General features: G+C 41.0%; 1 protein-coding gene across 4 annotated transcripts in view; it reads right to left on the bottom strand.

The window, feature by feature from the left end:
* PHF2 (PHD finger protein 2) overlaps positions 1–14,905 on the bottom strand; it is a 275,856-nt gene that overhangs the window by 43,246 nt on the left and 217,705 nt on the right. For all 4 annotated transcript variants that reach the window (XM_075833862.1, XM_075833861.1, XM_075833860.1 and 1 more), the window contains exons 14-17: positions 11,471–11,589; positions 8,599–8,777; positions 7,222–7,295; positions 4,777–4,934 (exon numbers count right to left, since the gene is read on the bottom strand). In XM_075833862.1, the coding sequence (XP_075689977.1) occupies positions 4,777–4,934; positions 7,222–7,295; positions 8,599–8,777; positions 11,471–11,589 (530 nt within the window). The remainder of the gene's footprint in view (positions 1–4,776; positions 4,935–7,221; positions 7,296–8,598; positions 8,778–11,470; positions 11,590–14,905) is intronic.

The raw sequence follows: 14,905 nt of genomic DNA on the forward strand, positions 1-14,905 counted from the left end.
TTGCTATAGACTAAGGACTTCCACCACCCGCCATCAAAAGACTGCGAGCATTCATTAAGGTCATTTTTTTTATCACGCCCAATGCCTTAATTTAGTCATTCGTTCAAAATTTCTTATAGATGTAAGGCTCAGATTGCACTATGAAATTATTATTTTTTTTACAAATTGCACGCGTTACCATATTTTTATTGCAGGTTTACTTTCTAACTGCTCTCCATTGAAATCAATGAAAATGCATTAAGTGGGTTCTTCCTCGGCCATTCCTACCTTAGTGCATTCTCCTTGTATAATAAACAAAGTAGGCACAGAAAGCCGGAGGGAGTAACTATGGAAGAATTATACATAAGACTGACAGGGAGAATGGAGTGTGATGGATGAAAAAGCAGGAAACTATCTGTGTAAAGATCACCCATTGAGCAAAGCCAGTTCTTCTAAGGGCCAGTTCACACAGAGTTTTTTGACACGGAAACCGCATCGGAAAACGTGCCAAAAAACGGGCGAAATGCCTCCCATTGATTTCAATGGGAGGAGGAGGCGTTTTCTCCCACGAGTGGAAAAACCGGTTTGCAGGAAAAAGAAGGGACGTGCCCCATCTTCGGGCGTTTACGCCTCTGACCTCCCATTGACATCAATGGGAGGCAGAGAAAGTGTATTTTGCAGCGTTTTATGCCCGCGGCGTAAAACGCAACGTATATATGTATGTTTAGGTAAGTTGGTGGTGGTATAGATTAGAATTGTGATACCTTGTTTTCACTGTGCGGAATTTTGAGGCAGATTTTCCTCCTGCAAAAAACTCAGTGTGAACACCCAGCCTAAGACTTCTAATAGGCTCACTATGGTTGCAATTTCCTGACTTCATTTATAGTAGGAAAAGCAGCTCAGAAGAACAAACTGCTGCTGTAGCAAATGTATGTCTTTAGGCACATAAAAGCTTTATTAATTGGGTAGAATTCTGTTTTAATAAGATATAGTAGTAGATTGGCTATTTCACTTGAAGGGTAACTTGTAAAGGGAAGTGTCCCCTAATATATTACATAGTTTGTACGGTTGAAAAAAGACACATGTCCATCAAGTTCAACCAAGGGATGGGAAAGGGGAAGTAAAACATTTCTACACATAGGAGCTAATACTTTTTTGTTCTAGGAAATTATCTAACCCTTTTTTAAAGCCATCTACTGTCCCTGCTGTGACCAGCTCCTGAGGTAGACTATTCCATAGATTCACAGTTCTCAATGTAAAGAAGGCTTGTCGCCTCTGCAGGTTGAACCTTTTTTTCTCCAGACGGAGGGAGTGCCCCCTTGTTTTTTGAGGGGGTTTTACATGGAACAGGATTTCACTATATTTTTTGTATGTGCCATTAATATATTTATAGAAGTTAATCATGTCCCCCTTGAGTCGTCTTTTCTCAAGGCTAAATAGGTTTAGTTCTTTTAATCTTTCCTCATAACTTAGATTCTCCATGCCCCTTATTAGCTTCGTTGCTCTTCTTTGTATTTTTTCCAACTCCAGGGCATTCTTTCTATGAACTGGAGCCCAGAACTGAACTGCATATTCTAGATGAGGCCTCACTAATGCTTTGTAAAGTGGTAATATTACATCCATGTCCCGCGAGTCCATGCCTCTTTTGATACACGACAATATTTTGCTGGCCTTTGAAGCAGCTGATTGACACTGCATGCTGTTATTTAGTTTATGATTTACAAATACACCCAGATCCTTCTCAACAAGTGACTCCCCCAGTGTAGCTCCCCCTAGGACATATGATGCATGCAGGTTGTTCGTACCCAGGTGCATATATATATATATATATATATATATATATATTAGTGTGTGCATATATATATATATATATATACACACACACACATATCTATCTATATATATATATATATATATATATATAGTATATATAGGTGTGTGTATATGTATACACACATATATATATATATATATATATATATATATATACATATATATATATACACACACACACATATATATATATATCCCTCACCACTCCACCGACTAGGAGAGTAGCTGGGACCTGCCCTCACCACTCCACCAACGCCGGCTCACCTGTCCTGCCTCCTGCCTCCTGCCCTGCAGACCTGTGGCTCAACTCCTGCTCTTCACCACTCCACCAACGGACTTCTCCTGCTAAGTATCACCTTCCCCTATACAACGAGCATGTCCCTGATTTAACCCTTACATTCCCCTATACCCTGATTTAACCCTTACCTTCCCCTATACACATTACCCATTGCTCCCTAGTTAACCCTTTCCCAACTGCGTGCGCATTCCCATTGTTAACCCTTTATCTGACTTCCCTGGTAACCCTTTATCCTCCACCTCTCTTGTTAACCCTTAGCGTAAAGGGACAGTTATTTAAGAGGGAGTGAGACAGAAATAGTGAGCATGTATGTATTGAAACGCAACGTATATATGTATGTTTAGGTAAGTAAGTGGTGTTATAGATTAGGATTGTGATAACTTGTTTATACTGTGCAATGTAGTGTCAGTGTATTCAATACATATTGAGTTGTTATGTGTATTTGGATACACTGATACTATACTGTGATTATTTACGGTGAACTGTGTTTGGTGTATTTTATCTAATTCTGATCACGGTTTGTATTAATAAATATTACCTTATATTTACTTACAATCATATTCCCTTAATTAGTAGCAAAAGCAATTAGATTGACGTTCGTATAAGAAAAAGGTAGGGGAACTAGGCATAACCCTAGTGGCCCTGATTATAAAGGAGGTAGTAATAGTGGGTGACACTAGTAGGTGAACCCCGCTATTACCCCACCCCCTTTTACATAACTAAACTTTAAAAAATCTTTTGACATGTCATAGTAACATGTTAGAAGTTTTGATCGGTGGAGGTCCGAGCACTGAGACCCCTACGAATTGCCAAAATGAAGCGGCAGAAGCGCTCGGGTGAGCCCTGTGCCACTTTGTTTCTGATCGACTTTCCTCGGAAAAGTGAACGAGTGGTGTATAGGCTCATGGGCTTTTTATTGAGCCCATACACCAGTTCGAGAAAAGGCGATCAGAAACTAAGCGGCACAGCGCTCACCCGAGTGCTTCTGCCGCTTTGTTTTAGTGATCGTGGGGGTCTCGGACCAAAACTTTTCACTGTGACATGTCAAAAGTTTTTCAAAAGTTTAGTTACACTTTAAGGTTGGAACCACACATGCGGTTTTCGGTGCAGTTTTAGATGCAGTTTTTTAAGGCAAAGCCAGAAGTGGGTTTAAAAGGAATTGGAAGTATAAAGGAAGGATTTCTACTTTTCCATCCTGTTGGATACACTCCTTGCTTTTGCAAAAAAAAATGCATAAGAAACTGCACCTCAAACTACATGTAACTGCATGCAAGCATCACCTATCCTGTGACGTGTGAAGTCCTGCATTGTGCCATTCCTCTTTTATGCCTAATGTAAATGTATGAATTGACAACTGGGTGTTACCATTCCCCTTGTCAAAGGGTGTATCCCTACACAGTGTCACTTTATCAGTCTAATTGGACATACACCCCCAACTGATAACGCTCAATTGTCATTTTATACATACATTTCTAGGAGGAATAAAAGAGGAACGGCACAACACAGAGTTGTAAGAAGAGATGCTCCGGGGTTGTTATGAGAAATTTAAGTATTTACTAGAACAGACAAGTGAGGAGAGGTGACAGATCCTCTATGAAGGAGTTTCTCCAGTCTCTGCAGCCAGCGTTAGATTAGTAGATACTTGTTTCCTAGACTCACTTTCTGACATGCACAATTTCTAGAAGTCTCTAGTACTCTGGAACATAATACGAAACCAGGTATGTGCAGGGCATCTGAATACACGAGCGGTGCTATAAATGAGATAATGCAAGCTCCTGGCCACCATAGTGCGCAAGTACCAGCTTGTCTTGGGATCCAGTTGGGGAGGCACTCGTGTGTTTGGTGACTTGCCGTTCTTCTTAGGCAGAAACTTAAAATGCGCGACACATCAGCCCTGGACGTAACACCAATCATACACATTTTTTTTACATCGGAGGCTCATGAGCTAAAGCGAACAAGAAAAAAATGTATTTACGAAAAACCAGAATAACCCTTTTAGCGAAGTGTATCATCTCCAAGTCACCCACCTCCACATATCTACCACTGTACTTTTTTTCCCATGTGGCCATACATACAGGTTTTGAAGTAGTTACTGGTTTCCCAAAAATTCTCCAGATGCCCAGTACTTCTAATTTCCAAAGAGGAAGATGCAACATGTGTGAGTCTTGTATTATCTCTATCCCATTCATGCAAATAGGAAGATGATCTCTAAGAGGCCTTGACAAGCCAGAAAGAATTATCGCCTATCATCATAAGAGTCACAGGAGGAGGCACTGGTCGGGAAATGCATATATCAATATTCCTACCTATTTTTGGACAACAGTATTTATTTTTTTGGACAGAAAACATCTTATCTGCTTTACCAGTCGTTCCAACCAACATTTGTCCAATACGACAGCTAACTACAGCAGACATTTGCCCTCGGTGCATTAGACCTGTTACAAGAAAGCAACAATAGTGATTTTCTTGTCACTTTAAAACATCTTGACACAAATTGTGAAGTGCTCCGGTAAATCGTCTGGATTATTACTGCCTGTATACTGCATGGGGCTGCAGGCGCTCTCACTAAAGCAAGCATAAAACTGTCAGATACACTCACACCTCCAATGTATCCAGATAAAACACATTTCACAAGTGATGCTCTCAGCTTGCCTCGGTTTACCTACCTATTTGAATTATAATCCAAGCCACCAACTTCTTTACTTGCTTGCAAAAGGTCCAGAATGCCTCCAGAACTTGTGCTGTCCTTCTTCACTTTGGAGTTTCGGGCTGGTTTTGTGTCGGTGTCAATGTGAAGAGATCCCTCGTCGGAGGAGTCGTCACTCTATATTGCGAGAGATTGTGTTAAAAATGACCTTCTCCTTCTAGGAAGCATTCTAATCTGTGATGTATATAAAGATGTCAAAAACCTCATAGCGTTCATTGCACTGCTTTATTTTGTCGGCTATTTCATGACTTCAGTACAATCATAGACCGTGTTACCATGTCTTGCATATCTACATCAAAGACATATAACACCCTGTCTTATATATCACTCTACCCTCTCGAGTATACCAAGATTATAAATGCACTCTACTCTCTCTAGTATATAAATTTACCCCATCTAATATATGGAAATTACAATGCATATAGCACTCTATTCTGTCTTGAATATCAATATTACAGAATTGCAACCGGTCTGCTATATCAAGACGTTGAGATAATAAAACTGTTACCTGGTCTTAGACCTTTGTTGCTCCTGTCTCTGCAATACTAAGGACTACCCTGGCTTGTCTAGGATATTGTGTCTTGTACATCAAAAACTGATCTGACTTAATGTATATCAAGGTTTTTTTGTTTGTTTTGTTTTTTAAGTATTTTAACCCCTTTAGGACCGGGCTATTTTAGGGCCTTAATGGGGTTGTCCACTACCGGACAACTGATGACCTATGCATTGGATAGGTCATCAGTTTATGATCTGTGAGGGTCCGACACCCAGACCCTGCACTGATCAGCTGCTCCGGTGGCCTGCGGGAACCGGATGTCATTGCACAGTATGCAATGTATGGAGCCGGAAGCAGTTGGCTCCATACATTGCATAGCGGCCGTGCTGCCGAACTGCAGCTCGGCCGCTATTCTGTGGCAAGAGCCAACTGCTTCCGGCATGGACATCCAGTGCCTGGAGGCACTGCACCAGCTGATCAGTGCGGGTTCCGGGTGTCAGACCCCCACAGATCATATACCGATGACTTATCCGGTGGATAGGTCATCAGTTGTCCGGTAGTGGACAACCCCTTTAAAGTGAACCTGTCAGGCGATTTATGCAGTCCTATCTGAGGGCAGCATGTGATAGAGGGGGAGAAGCTGAGCTCTGTGATACTTAGGTTTATATAATAAGGCAGAGTAAATCCGGACAGGACTTCTAGGAAAGATAATGAGAGTCCTGCTCACCCCGCCCACACACATTGACTGACAGCTTTCCCTGTATCAGTGTGTGTATAGAGAAGGCTGTCAATCACTGTGTGGGCGGGGTTAGAAGGACTCTCACTGTCTTTCCTAGGAGTCCTGTTCGGATTTACTCTGCTTTTTCCTCAGAAATCCTTCTTCAAATCATATAAACCTATATATCACAGAGATCAGCTTCTCCCCCTTTATGAAATGCTTTATTTATTTACTTTTTTATCTTGTACAATCGATGGCTTAATCGATGTTACCATACACTGCAATACTTATATATTGCAATGTATTGTCTTTTTTGCCGGCATCTATTAAGTCCTGCCTCTTGCCTAATAGGAGTACAAAGGTTGTAGATGGGGGGCCTTTATTGGGTCCCCAGGCTGCCATGATAACCATTAACAACCCGGATTTGCATCATGGGGGGGGGGTGATGGGACGACACAGGGGACCACCCTCCTCTGTCTGACGGCTTAAATGCCACCGTTGGCATCTAAACAGTTAAACGGCTGGGATCAGAGTTGTCTCTCCAATCCCGGCCGTTAGAGCAGGATGTTCGCTGTAACACACAGCTGCAGCCCGTGACCCTGCTCCATACTTCTCCCTCCAACTTCCACCGCACATATATGGCGAATGTCGGCAAGGGGTAAATATTATTCTACACTTCATAAATATTGACGACCATGATTTTGAGACCAAGTAAAATAAATAAATTGCAGGCAACTGCAGGGATTCAACCAACACCAAAGATAGCCATGTACCGACATTCTCAGGCCATCACTAGGCATAACACAGTGAATCAGCTTTGCCTGGGGTGTTCCTTTAAAGAGAACCTTTCACCGCCCCATACATGTGCAACTGAGTGCAGCATGTAATGGGCACAGCTGCACAAACCCTGGGGCGGAGGAGGGTAGAAATTTTTTTTAACGTGCCCCTGTGTTTGTGCAGCCCTGCCCATTACATGCTGCACGTGTATGGGGAGGTGAAAGGTTCTGTGTATGTATGTATATATATATATATATATATATATATATATATATATATATATATATATATATATATATATATATATATATATATATATATATATAAAACGGGGTTAACAAGTGCGATGATTTGCTTATAAAACACCTAATACACAACCACAGCAGGAGACGCATCAGAGATAGGTTTCATACCTTATACTTCTTTTCCAGAACTTTCGGCTTCTTTAGTGGCACAAGAGGAGGCGTTTCCTTTGCATCTGATAAAACTAAACACATAATCACAATTTAGATCTAGATTACTGCACATTTAATACCCCTACATTAGCGGATAGGGATTATATAAGATCAGTATTTGTAAAATGAAATCTTATCTATTCTCCATTTACACTATAGTTAAAGGTTACATAGTTAGGAGACATTTTCATTTGACAGAGTCTTCACAACAATGCCACATGGCCTGACTCATGGCATCAGCAGAAGTAAAGCATGGCATTTTCCAGTTCTGCCACTAGAGGTCGATGATTGCAGCTTCTAAGTCATTATATGGCATCTGCTGCTTTATAAAGAAGTGACTATAATAAAACAAGTGACTGTTACTAAAACTGAAGATATTTTGAATTGCCATAGTGAGGAACATAACCAGAATGTGTAAACTTTTCAATAAAGACGCAGGGACGTGGTCGCCATGTAAAAATTGCCAGGAATTAGAATTTGAAGATGGCAGATTTATCAACAGTGTGTAGGCCCCATTGCTGAATGTAGCGCACAATGTGCTGAGGGAGAGAACGCACAGTCCATCTGTAATAATAAATGTCTGAGACTAACAAACCATGACCCCCCCCCCTAACACACACACACACGCACACACACACCCCTGCAAAGTTGTACAGAATTAGAAAAAGATGGCTGCTTCTTTGGTAAAACAGCACCACACCTGTCCATAGGATGTGTCTGGTATTACAGTTCAGCTCTGTTGTAGTAAATGTGACTGAGCTGTAATATCTAATACAACCTATAAACAGTTTTGGTGCTGTTTTTGGAAGAAAGCAGAAATGTTTTTCTAATCCTGATCAACCCCTTTAAAAAGCCACAACCCTACTGAAATATAAAGATGTCCTAAAAGTGATAAATATGGAGCAAGTCTCCTGTCCTTAGACAGTTTCTGGGACACTTACTCCTTTTTTACAGTTACGGCACATTGATCAATTTGGCCCAGTATGTTGGCACTAAAAAGTTCTTTGTTACAGAGACATGTCCGAAGTTGTGATCAGTGGAGATGCGGTCATAGCTTTTGACTTATGTATAAAAAAAAAATGACAGTGGCCCTTTAAAAATGGCTGGATGACAAACTGTTACAAGAAAACAAGAGCACGGCAAGTTTCAGCTGGGATACATGAAGTATCCTGTTTTGGGTACATGAAGCTGCTTTCTTAGAAATCAATGTAAGCGGCTCTATCCTTAGATGCAGTCCTTTGTGGCCCCATCCTCACCCCTGGCAGCTGCCCCTAGAAACCAAACTAGATAGGGCCAGTATAACCGCATGTTCTATGCATGTGTATGACATCTTACATGATAAGTCCCTCTTTGTCGTCGTTTTCTTTCTCCTGATTGGAAACTCGTCAATTTTTAGCTCTCCGTCATCCGAGACGTAGTCATACTCATCCCTGATTGGCTTGTTTTTGTCTTCTTTAAAATTCTGCAAGGACCCGAAGATGCTGGGACTGTTCTGGGGTTTGATTCCTTTATGGCTGCAAAAAATAACCATGGGTTACAAAAGAACAAAAGATAAACTCACATCAAAAAGAAAGTCTAGACCAGACCAACTAAAGAATAATGACAAATCACACCAATAGAGAATAAAACCAGCGAGCCGGCTCGGCAGCACTGGGATACGTGAGTTTGTGCAATGTTCAGTGGTCACCGTCACCTATCCACCTTAAATATAAGTGATTTATTACGATTCTTTACTGTGGAAGTACAACCTGGAAGAAGCAGCTTAACCTTGTAGACAAAAATATCCTCCCCAGCAAGAGCAAAGGCCTATGTAAAAAGGTAAAGCGGTATTTAGTCATGTCCTGCAATAATTCACTTTTAAGTGCCCGCTAAAGATCCAGTGATACCTTTCACAAATAGCAAAAGAAGCCCAGGTAGCCAGGTGATCATCTGGAGCATCTTATACGCCCCCTCAATTTAAAGGGGACCTGTCAGGTAATTTATGCCTCCCTCGCTTAGGGCGGCACAAAGTAGTGTCAGATCAGATGATTTCAGCCGTCTGTCACTTTTGTCTGTCTTTTGGAGTACTTTTTGTGTATTCCACAGTGAACGTTGCAGTGCGATGCCGAGTGCTGTGGGCAAGGAGTCTTGCGGATACGCAAAAGTGCCGCACGCCGAGCTCCTTGCACACAGCGCTACGACTTTCATTGTGTAAGTACACAAGAAGTACTCCACAGGCAGACCGCTGAAATCCGTGTATCTGACATTACTTTATAACTGGCGTGAAAGGGTCCGTTTAAAGGTCCGTTGTTTTTTTTTTAAGAAATAGATTAGTCAGTGTGATTGGTGTAACTTTATAATTAGTTTTTATTAAAAATTCTTTTTACTTTTTAAAATACAGCCGCTCTGTATTTTCTATACAGAGCAGCTGTATCGTTCGCTATGACCTGAATCCGTCAGTCCCGCGGACCTGACGGGTTCAGGGTCAGCGGCTCCTGCGTGTCTTGGACCAGTAGGATCCACCTGTTATACATCACATCTAAGATCATAACTTAGATGTGATAGGTTACAGGTAGATCCTGCGTGGACCTGCTTTCTCTGAACCCGTCAGTCCCACGGACCTGAGGGGAGCAGGATATAGCGAGTGATACAGCTGCTCTGTATAGCGAATAGAGAGCAGCTGTATCTCAAAAAGAAAAACACATTTTAATAAAAACTCACACTGAATGACCGGTTTAAAAAAAAAAATCCCTATTAAAGGTTCACATAGACTTTAATGTATAATCAAAAGGCCAATGTTTTTTTTTGTTATATAAACTTCGATTGATGTAGCCAACATCCATAAACATGATTTCCCATACCCCAGGATATGCCAAAAAATGTCTAACTCCCAATCTGCCTGATGAGGTGACCTCCAGCAGTCGAATCCAGGCAGAAATTAAGTGGAGAGAAGTTGGCAAATGTCGACAGCTCTTCCCATTCTATATTATAGGGAAACAATGTCAAAAAAATGTGATAAGCCTAAAAGAAAAAAGGCGCACAGGGGCTCACTGTGCGGGTCACCTCAGACAATAGGAAGGAGAGATTGGTAGCAGTTCTGCTCACCTCGGGTCATTGTACTACCACAGGCACAACCCTGCTAAAAGCACAGAATTTTTGGGTAGTCAGCTGCAGCTTTATCCCTGCCGGTAGACGAGTAAGGTTACCGCAATTTCAATAGAGAAAAGGGTTCAGAGAAAAGAGGAAACATATAGCAGCGCTGCTTACATCAGGCACGGACACAATCTTTATTCCCAACAACCTATTTAGGCTACACCTTTCGACGCTGGACTAGCGTCTTCATGAAGCCAGTAGTTTACAAGAGAAACAAGCACAATGTTTATCGTTTTCAAGAGTACCGCCAATAACCTAGAAATGATGTCATATGAGGTCAATAGGTTAAGAATGATGAACAGAGAAGGGAACCAATCAGATTGGTCATGGTACGTCGTAAAAGAATTACTAAAAGTGTCTAATATTGCACAACGATTTGTCACAGGATACATGATGTCCGCAGCGCTGCCATGTTTTCCCTTTTTACCCTTTGCTCTATATAAAAATTTAGAAGCTTTTATGGTGGGGGGTCTCTAATCTGGTAACCCCACCTTTAGTTTATGACCAGGATGTTATTATTTAGTTACATAGTAATATCAACTTTTGTAGTGCTTGCTCTACATTTCCCCCCCAAAAAACTGAGCAAATGTGGACAGGATGGCCATACACTTCCAAGGGTCACATTAAAGTCTATGGGTAAATCTTATCTTATAAGAGCAGAGGAGAGTCAGACACGTCTGGCATAATTTATCTACCGAAACAAAGCAACAAAAAGGTAAAAAAACCAAATTTGTCGGATCCTTGTTTCTCCAACGGCAGGGGACTGTCTGGCAGGAACCAAAATAAGCAATCAATGGATCCCATGGCAGAATTCACAAAAAAAATGTCTGCGACCACCTTAAAAAGTGAATGTCCACCCTTTAATACCACCTTAATGTCTTTTTGTAATCTAGATTAAAAACTTTATGCTGATTAATATCTTAATATATCTTGGTAGCAGGTGTTTTTCGGATACAGAACGCCCAATCCCCTGCATAAACAAAGATTTAAAGGGGTTTTCAAAAATCAGCTGCCCATTGGTATTATCAAAACTTAATTTGCATTGTTTTAATACGTTTGTCAAAATTTTATATACCTGAATAGTTTTTTGCCAGAAAAAGAGAATTTAAATTTGCTATCCTTAATGGAGGAAAATGGACTTTTCTGTATTTTATGCTCCTCTTCCATTTTTAGTAAGGAATCTGGCTTGCTGTTCTGCAATATAATAAAGTAAATGGGTTAATCAGTCGCTCAGCATTTTTACAGTTAAATATTCCCCCCCCCCATGATTGGTTTTATGTTAATCACAATAAATTCAGGTTCATTTTCACATTTGCCTTGTATTGTAAACATATTTCATGTGCCGTCGACAATATTACAAAGTTTATCTCAATCTGCCAAGTGTTAAGTATTGTTACTATGAATATATACACTCGTCAAAATTTACATTAACTTAATGATCTCATTTTTATTTTAGCAGAAGAAGATGGCAGGAAATTGCACGCGAGAAAAATAGAAGTCATTTAGGAAAGATAAAAAATTGCATTTCAAATTCAGTTTTTTACAAATCTCTGCGGCTGACGGTTTGCCACATTGTCTATGTGAAGATGTTGCATTTGATGATATGCAAAGAGTATGGTCGGAAATCGAGTTCCCTGTAGATCTAATAATGTTCCTCTTTTTTCCCAGCTCATTATTGCAGCGCGGAGACATCCAGCATCGTATATATATTTAGAGTTGGCCCTATTTATCCACTTCATGGTGCATTATTGAACAAAACAGAAAATACAGAATTTCCCAGTTTCATGCATATCAATAGCAGACTTTAGTAAGGTGACTATAAACTATGTCTCATGAAGATAAACCCGTCTCTAAATACACACGCCTTGGTGATCAGCGCTGACGGGTCTAGCTCTTCAAATCCCCCATGATCAGCTGTTATCGGCAAGTTTCGTCTGACCAAACAAACATAGTATTTCATGGTTCCCTTTCAAATGAATGGGTCAATATGTAATACATGACCAGGCCAAGCTCACCAGAACTGGAGTCGATTATACTGTATTTAGTGGCTCTTCACTTAAGCTTATAGAGGGAGGGTCCTGAGTGGAGGTCTATATGCTCTAATAGGGCATATGGACACAGGGTGACTTGATGAGACAACCCCCTAAATTCCTAGAAACTAAATCCCTTTCATAGGGTGTTTTGCATTTGGTAAGAGGTGAGGTAGTAACCTACTTGACCTCACTGTTCCCATATATGGGCAGGAAATTAATAATATTAAAGGGAACCTGTCAGTAGATTTGAAGCCACTAAACCACCAACGTGTCATTATGCAGTTGGGGTTTAGTGTTCTTAAAGCAGTTTTCCACTACTGAACAACTGATGACCTATCCACTGGATAGGTCATCAGTATATCATCGGTGTGGGTCCGACACCTGGACCCCACACCGTTAAGCTGCTCCGGCTGCCTCCGGGCACCGGATGTTATGGCCTATTATGCGATGTACAGAGCTGGAAACAGTTGGCTCCGTATATAGCATAGCGGCCGTACTGCAGCTCTGCTCCTATTCACTTTGATAGGAGCAGAGCTGCAGTACTCAGTGGCCGGAGCCAACTGCTTCCGGCATGGACGTCCGGTGCTCGGAGGCCGCCGGAGCGACTTAACCGTGCCAGGCCCGGGTGTCCAACCCCCACAGATCATGTACGGATGACCGATCCGGTGGATAGGTCATCAGTCGTTCAGTATTGGAAAACCCCTTTAACCTGCCCACGTCAATAACAGATGTTTGGAATTTAATTAATTAACTATTTCCTAATCTACTAAAATTAGGAGCGGGAGTGGCATCGGGTACTTGCGCATTGTGCACATGAAGCTGCGAACAGTATACTGCGCATGCGCAGTGAAGCGAGGTGTACTGTCCTCGGCTTCATGTGTGCAATGTGCAAGCACCCGATGCTGCTGGACTCCTTTAGGTAAGTTGTAATATTCCCTAAACTTCTGTTTTTGATGTTGGCAGATGCATACTGGCATGCTGTTGGTTTAGTGGCTCCAAAACTACTGACGGGTTCCCTTTAATGGATCTCCAGTTGCTACAACAAAACTACAGTGTGACCTAAAAACTCATGTTTGACCTGCGTTTGAGCAGATATTGAGTGAGGAGAGGGCAGTGATTGTATTCCTATATGTGACCTTATATATTTGGGGGTGGTGACTGCCTCCATGTTGGTCGTGTCCTCCTGCAAGCTGTCCAAAGCCCCTTTGAATTATTATAAAATATAGTAATTTCCTATCTATGCTGTATACATTTTGTATAGAGAGGTGAGTCTCCTATTGTACAGGTATAATGTTTAGTGTGGGGACTCATCTGAATAAGGTCTTATTTTCGTAGCAGCTTGGGCACACGCAATTTAATCAAAATGTGCGCTTAGAACCTCACAATTCTAAGTATAAGTAAGATGACGTGATGCGCTTGTAACGGAGATATATATAAAAGGATTGCCTTGATACAAAAACGCCGTATTAAATCGTTAAACACATACTTTTTAATCGGTTTCCTAAAATGAATTATAATTGAACAATGAACTTAACAAGTAAAATTGTTCTCTGCATTCTCATGAAATAAAGAAAAATCAAATATATTTGATGATAAGCCTGAGCACCAAGTATCTTTATCAAGGAGCCATAATGGAGTACGATTTTTTCAGTGACTAACAGTTTTTTTCGCTTTGCTTCCTTTCAGTTCATGTAGATCTCTTAGCTATGATAGAACAAAAGAAAACAGTCTCCACAAGTGATAATTACATGTAATTTACCACATATCAGATACAATGTTGCAGAGAAGTAAAATTACTGGTTGGCATTTAAGCTGCTTATGAGACCAACCAGTAAAACTAAACTGAACATCTAAAATTGAAATATTTTTCTTTTGGGTAATACATTTCTTATAGAAATACGCAATAAAATAACCTAAAGTAAAATAAAACAAAGCTAGGGTGATGCTAAAATGATGCCTACTATAAGGGTTGCCTGGTATAGAGTAGGACGAATTTGTCAATTTACCAGTGACGGAGGACTGGTGACATCAGTTTTGAGCCCCTTTCATGGGGTGCTTGGACTTTTGCAAAACAGTTAGAGAAGACGATACATTTTCATTAGAAACACTTCCAATAAAGGGGTTATATGGGATTGTAATATTGATGGCCTATCCTTGAATGGGACAACGCTGCAATACAACGCTCGGCTGCAATGAAAGTAATGGCGTGTGCAACAGAGATTAAACATTGAAGAGGCTGCAGCACCGGGACAAGTGCCGCAGTCTCTTCAAACAGCTGACTGGTTAAGGTGCCGGGCGTTGGACCCCCACCGATGTAATATAGATGGCCTATCCTAAAATACCAGATGAAACTTTTCAGGGTTAAACCATCCTACAGCTCAGTAACTGGGCATGGATGAACACAGCTATAGCTGGTGATTTAAGTAAATTGTCACTGAAAATCCTCATACCCTGCTAATGACACGATTCCCAGCAGT

Source organism: Rhinoderma darwinii, chromosome 7 (assembly GCF_050947455.1).
Source record: "Rhinoderma darwinii isolate aRhiDar2 chromosome 7, aRhiDar2.hap1, whole genome shotgun sequence".
In the NCBI taxonomy this organism is placed as follows: domain Eukaryota; kingdom Metazoa; phylum Chordata; class Amphibia; order Anura; family Rhinodermatidae; genus Rhinoderma; species Rhinoderma darwinii.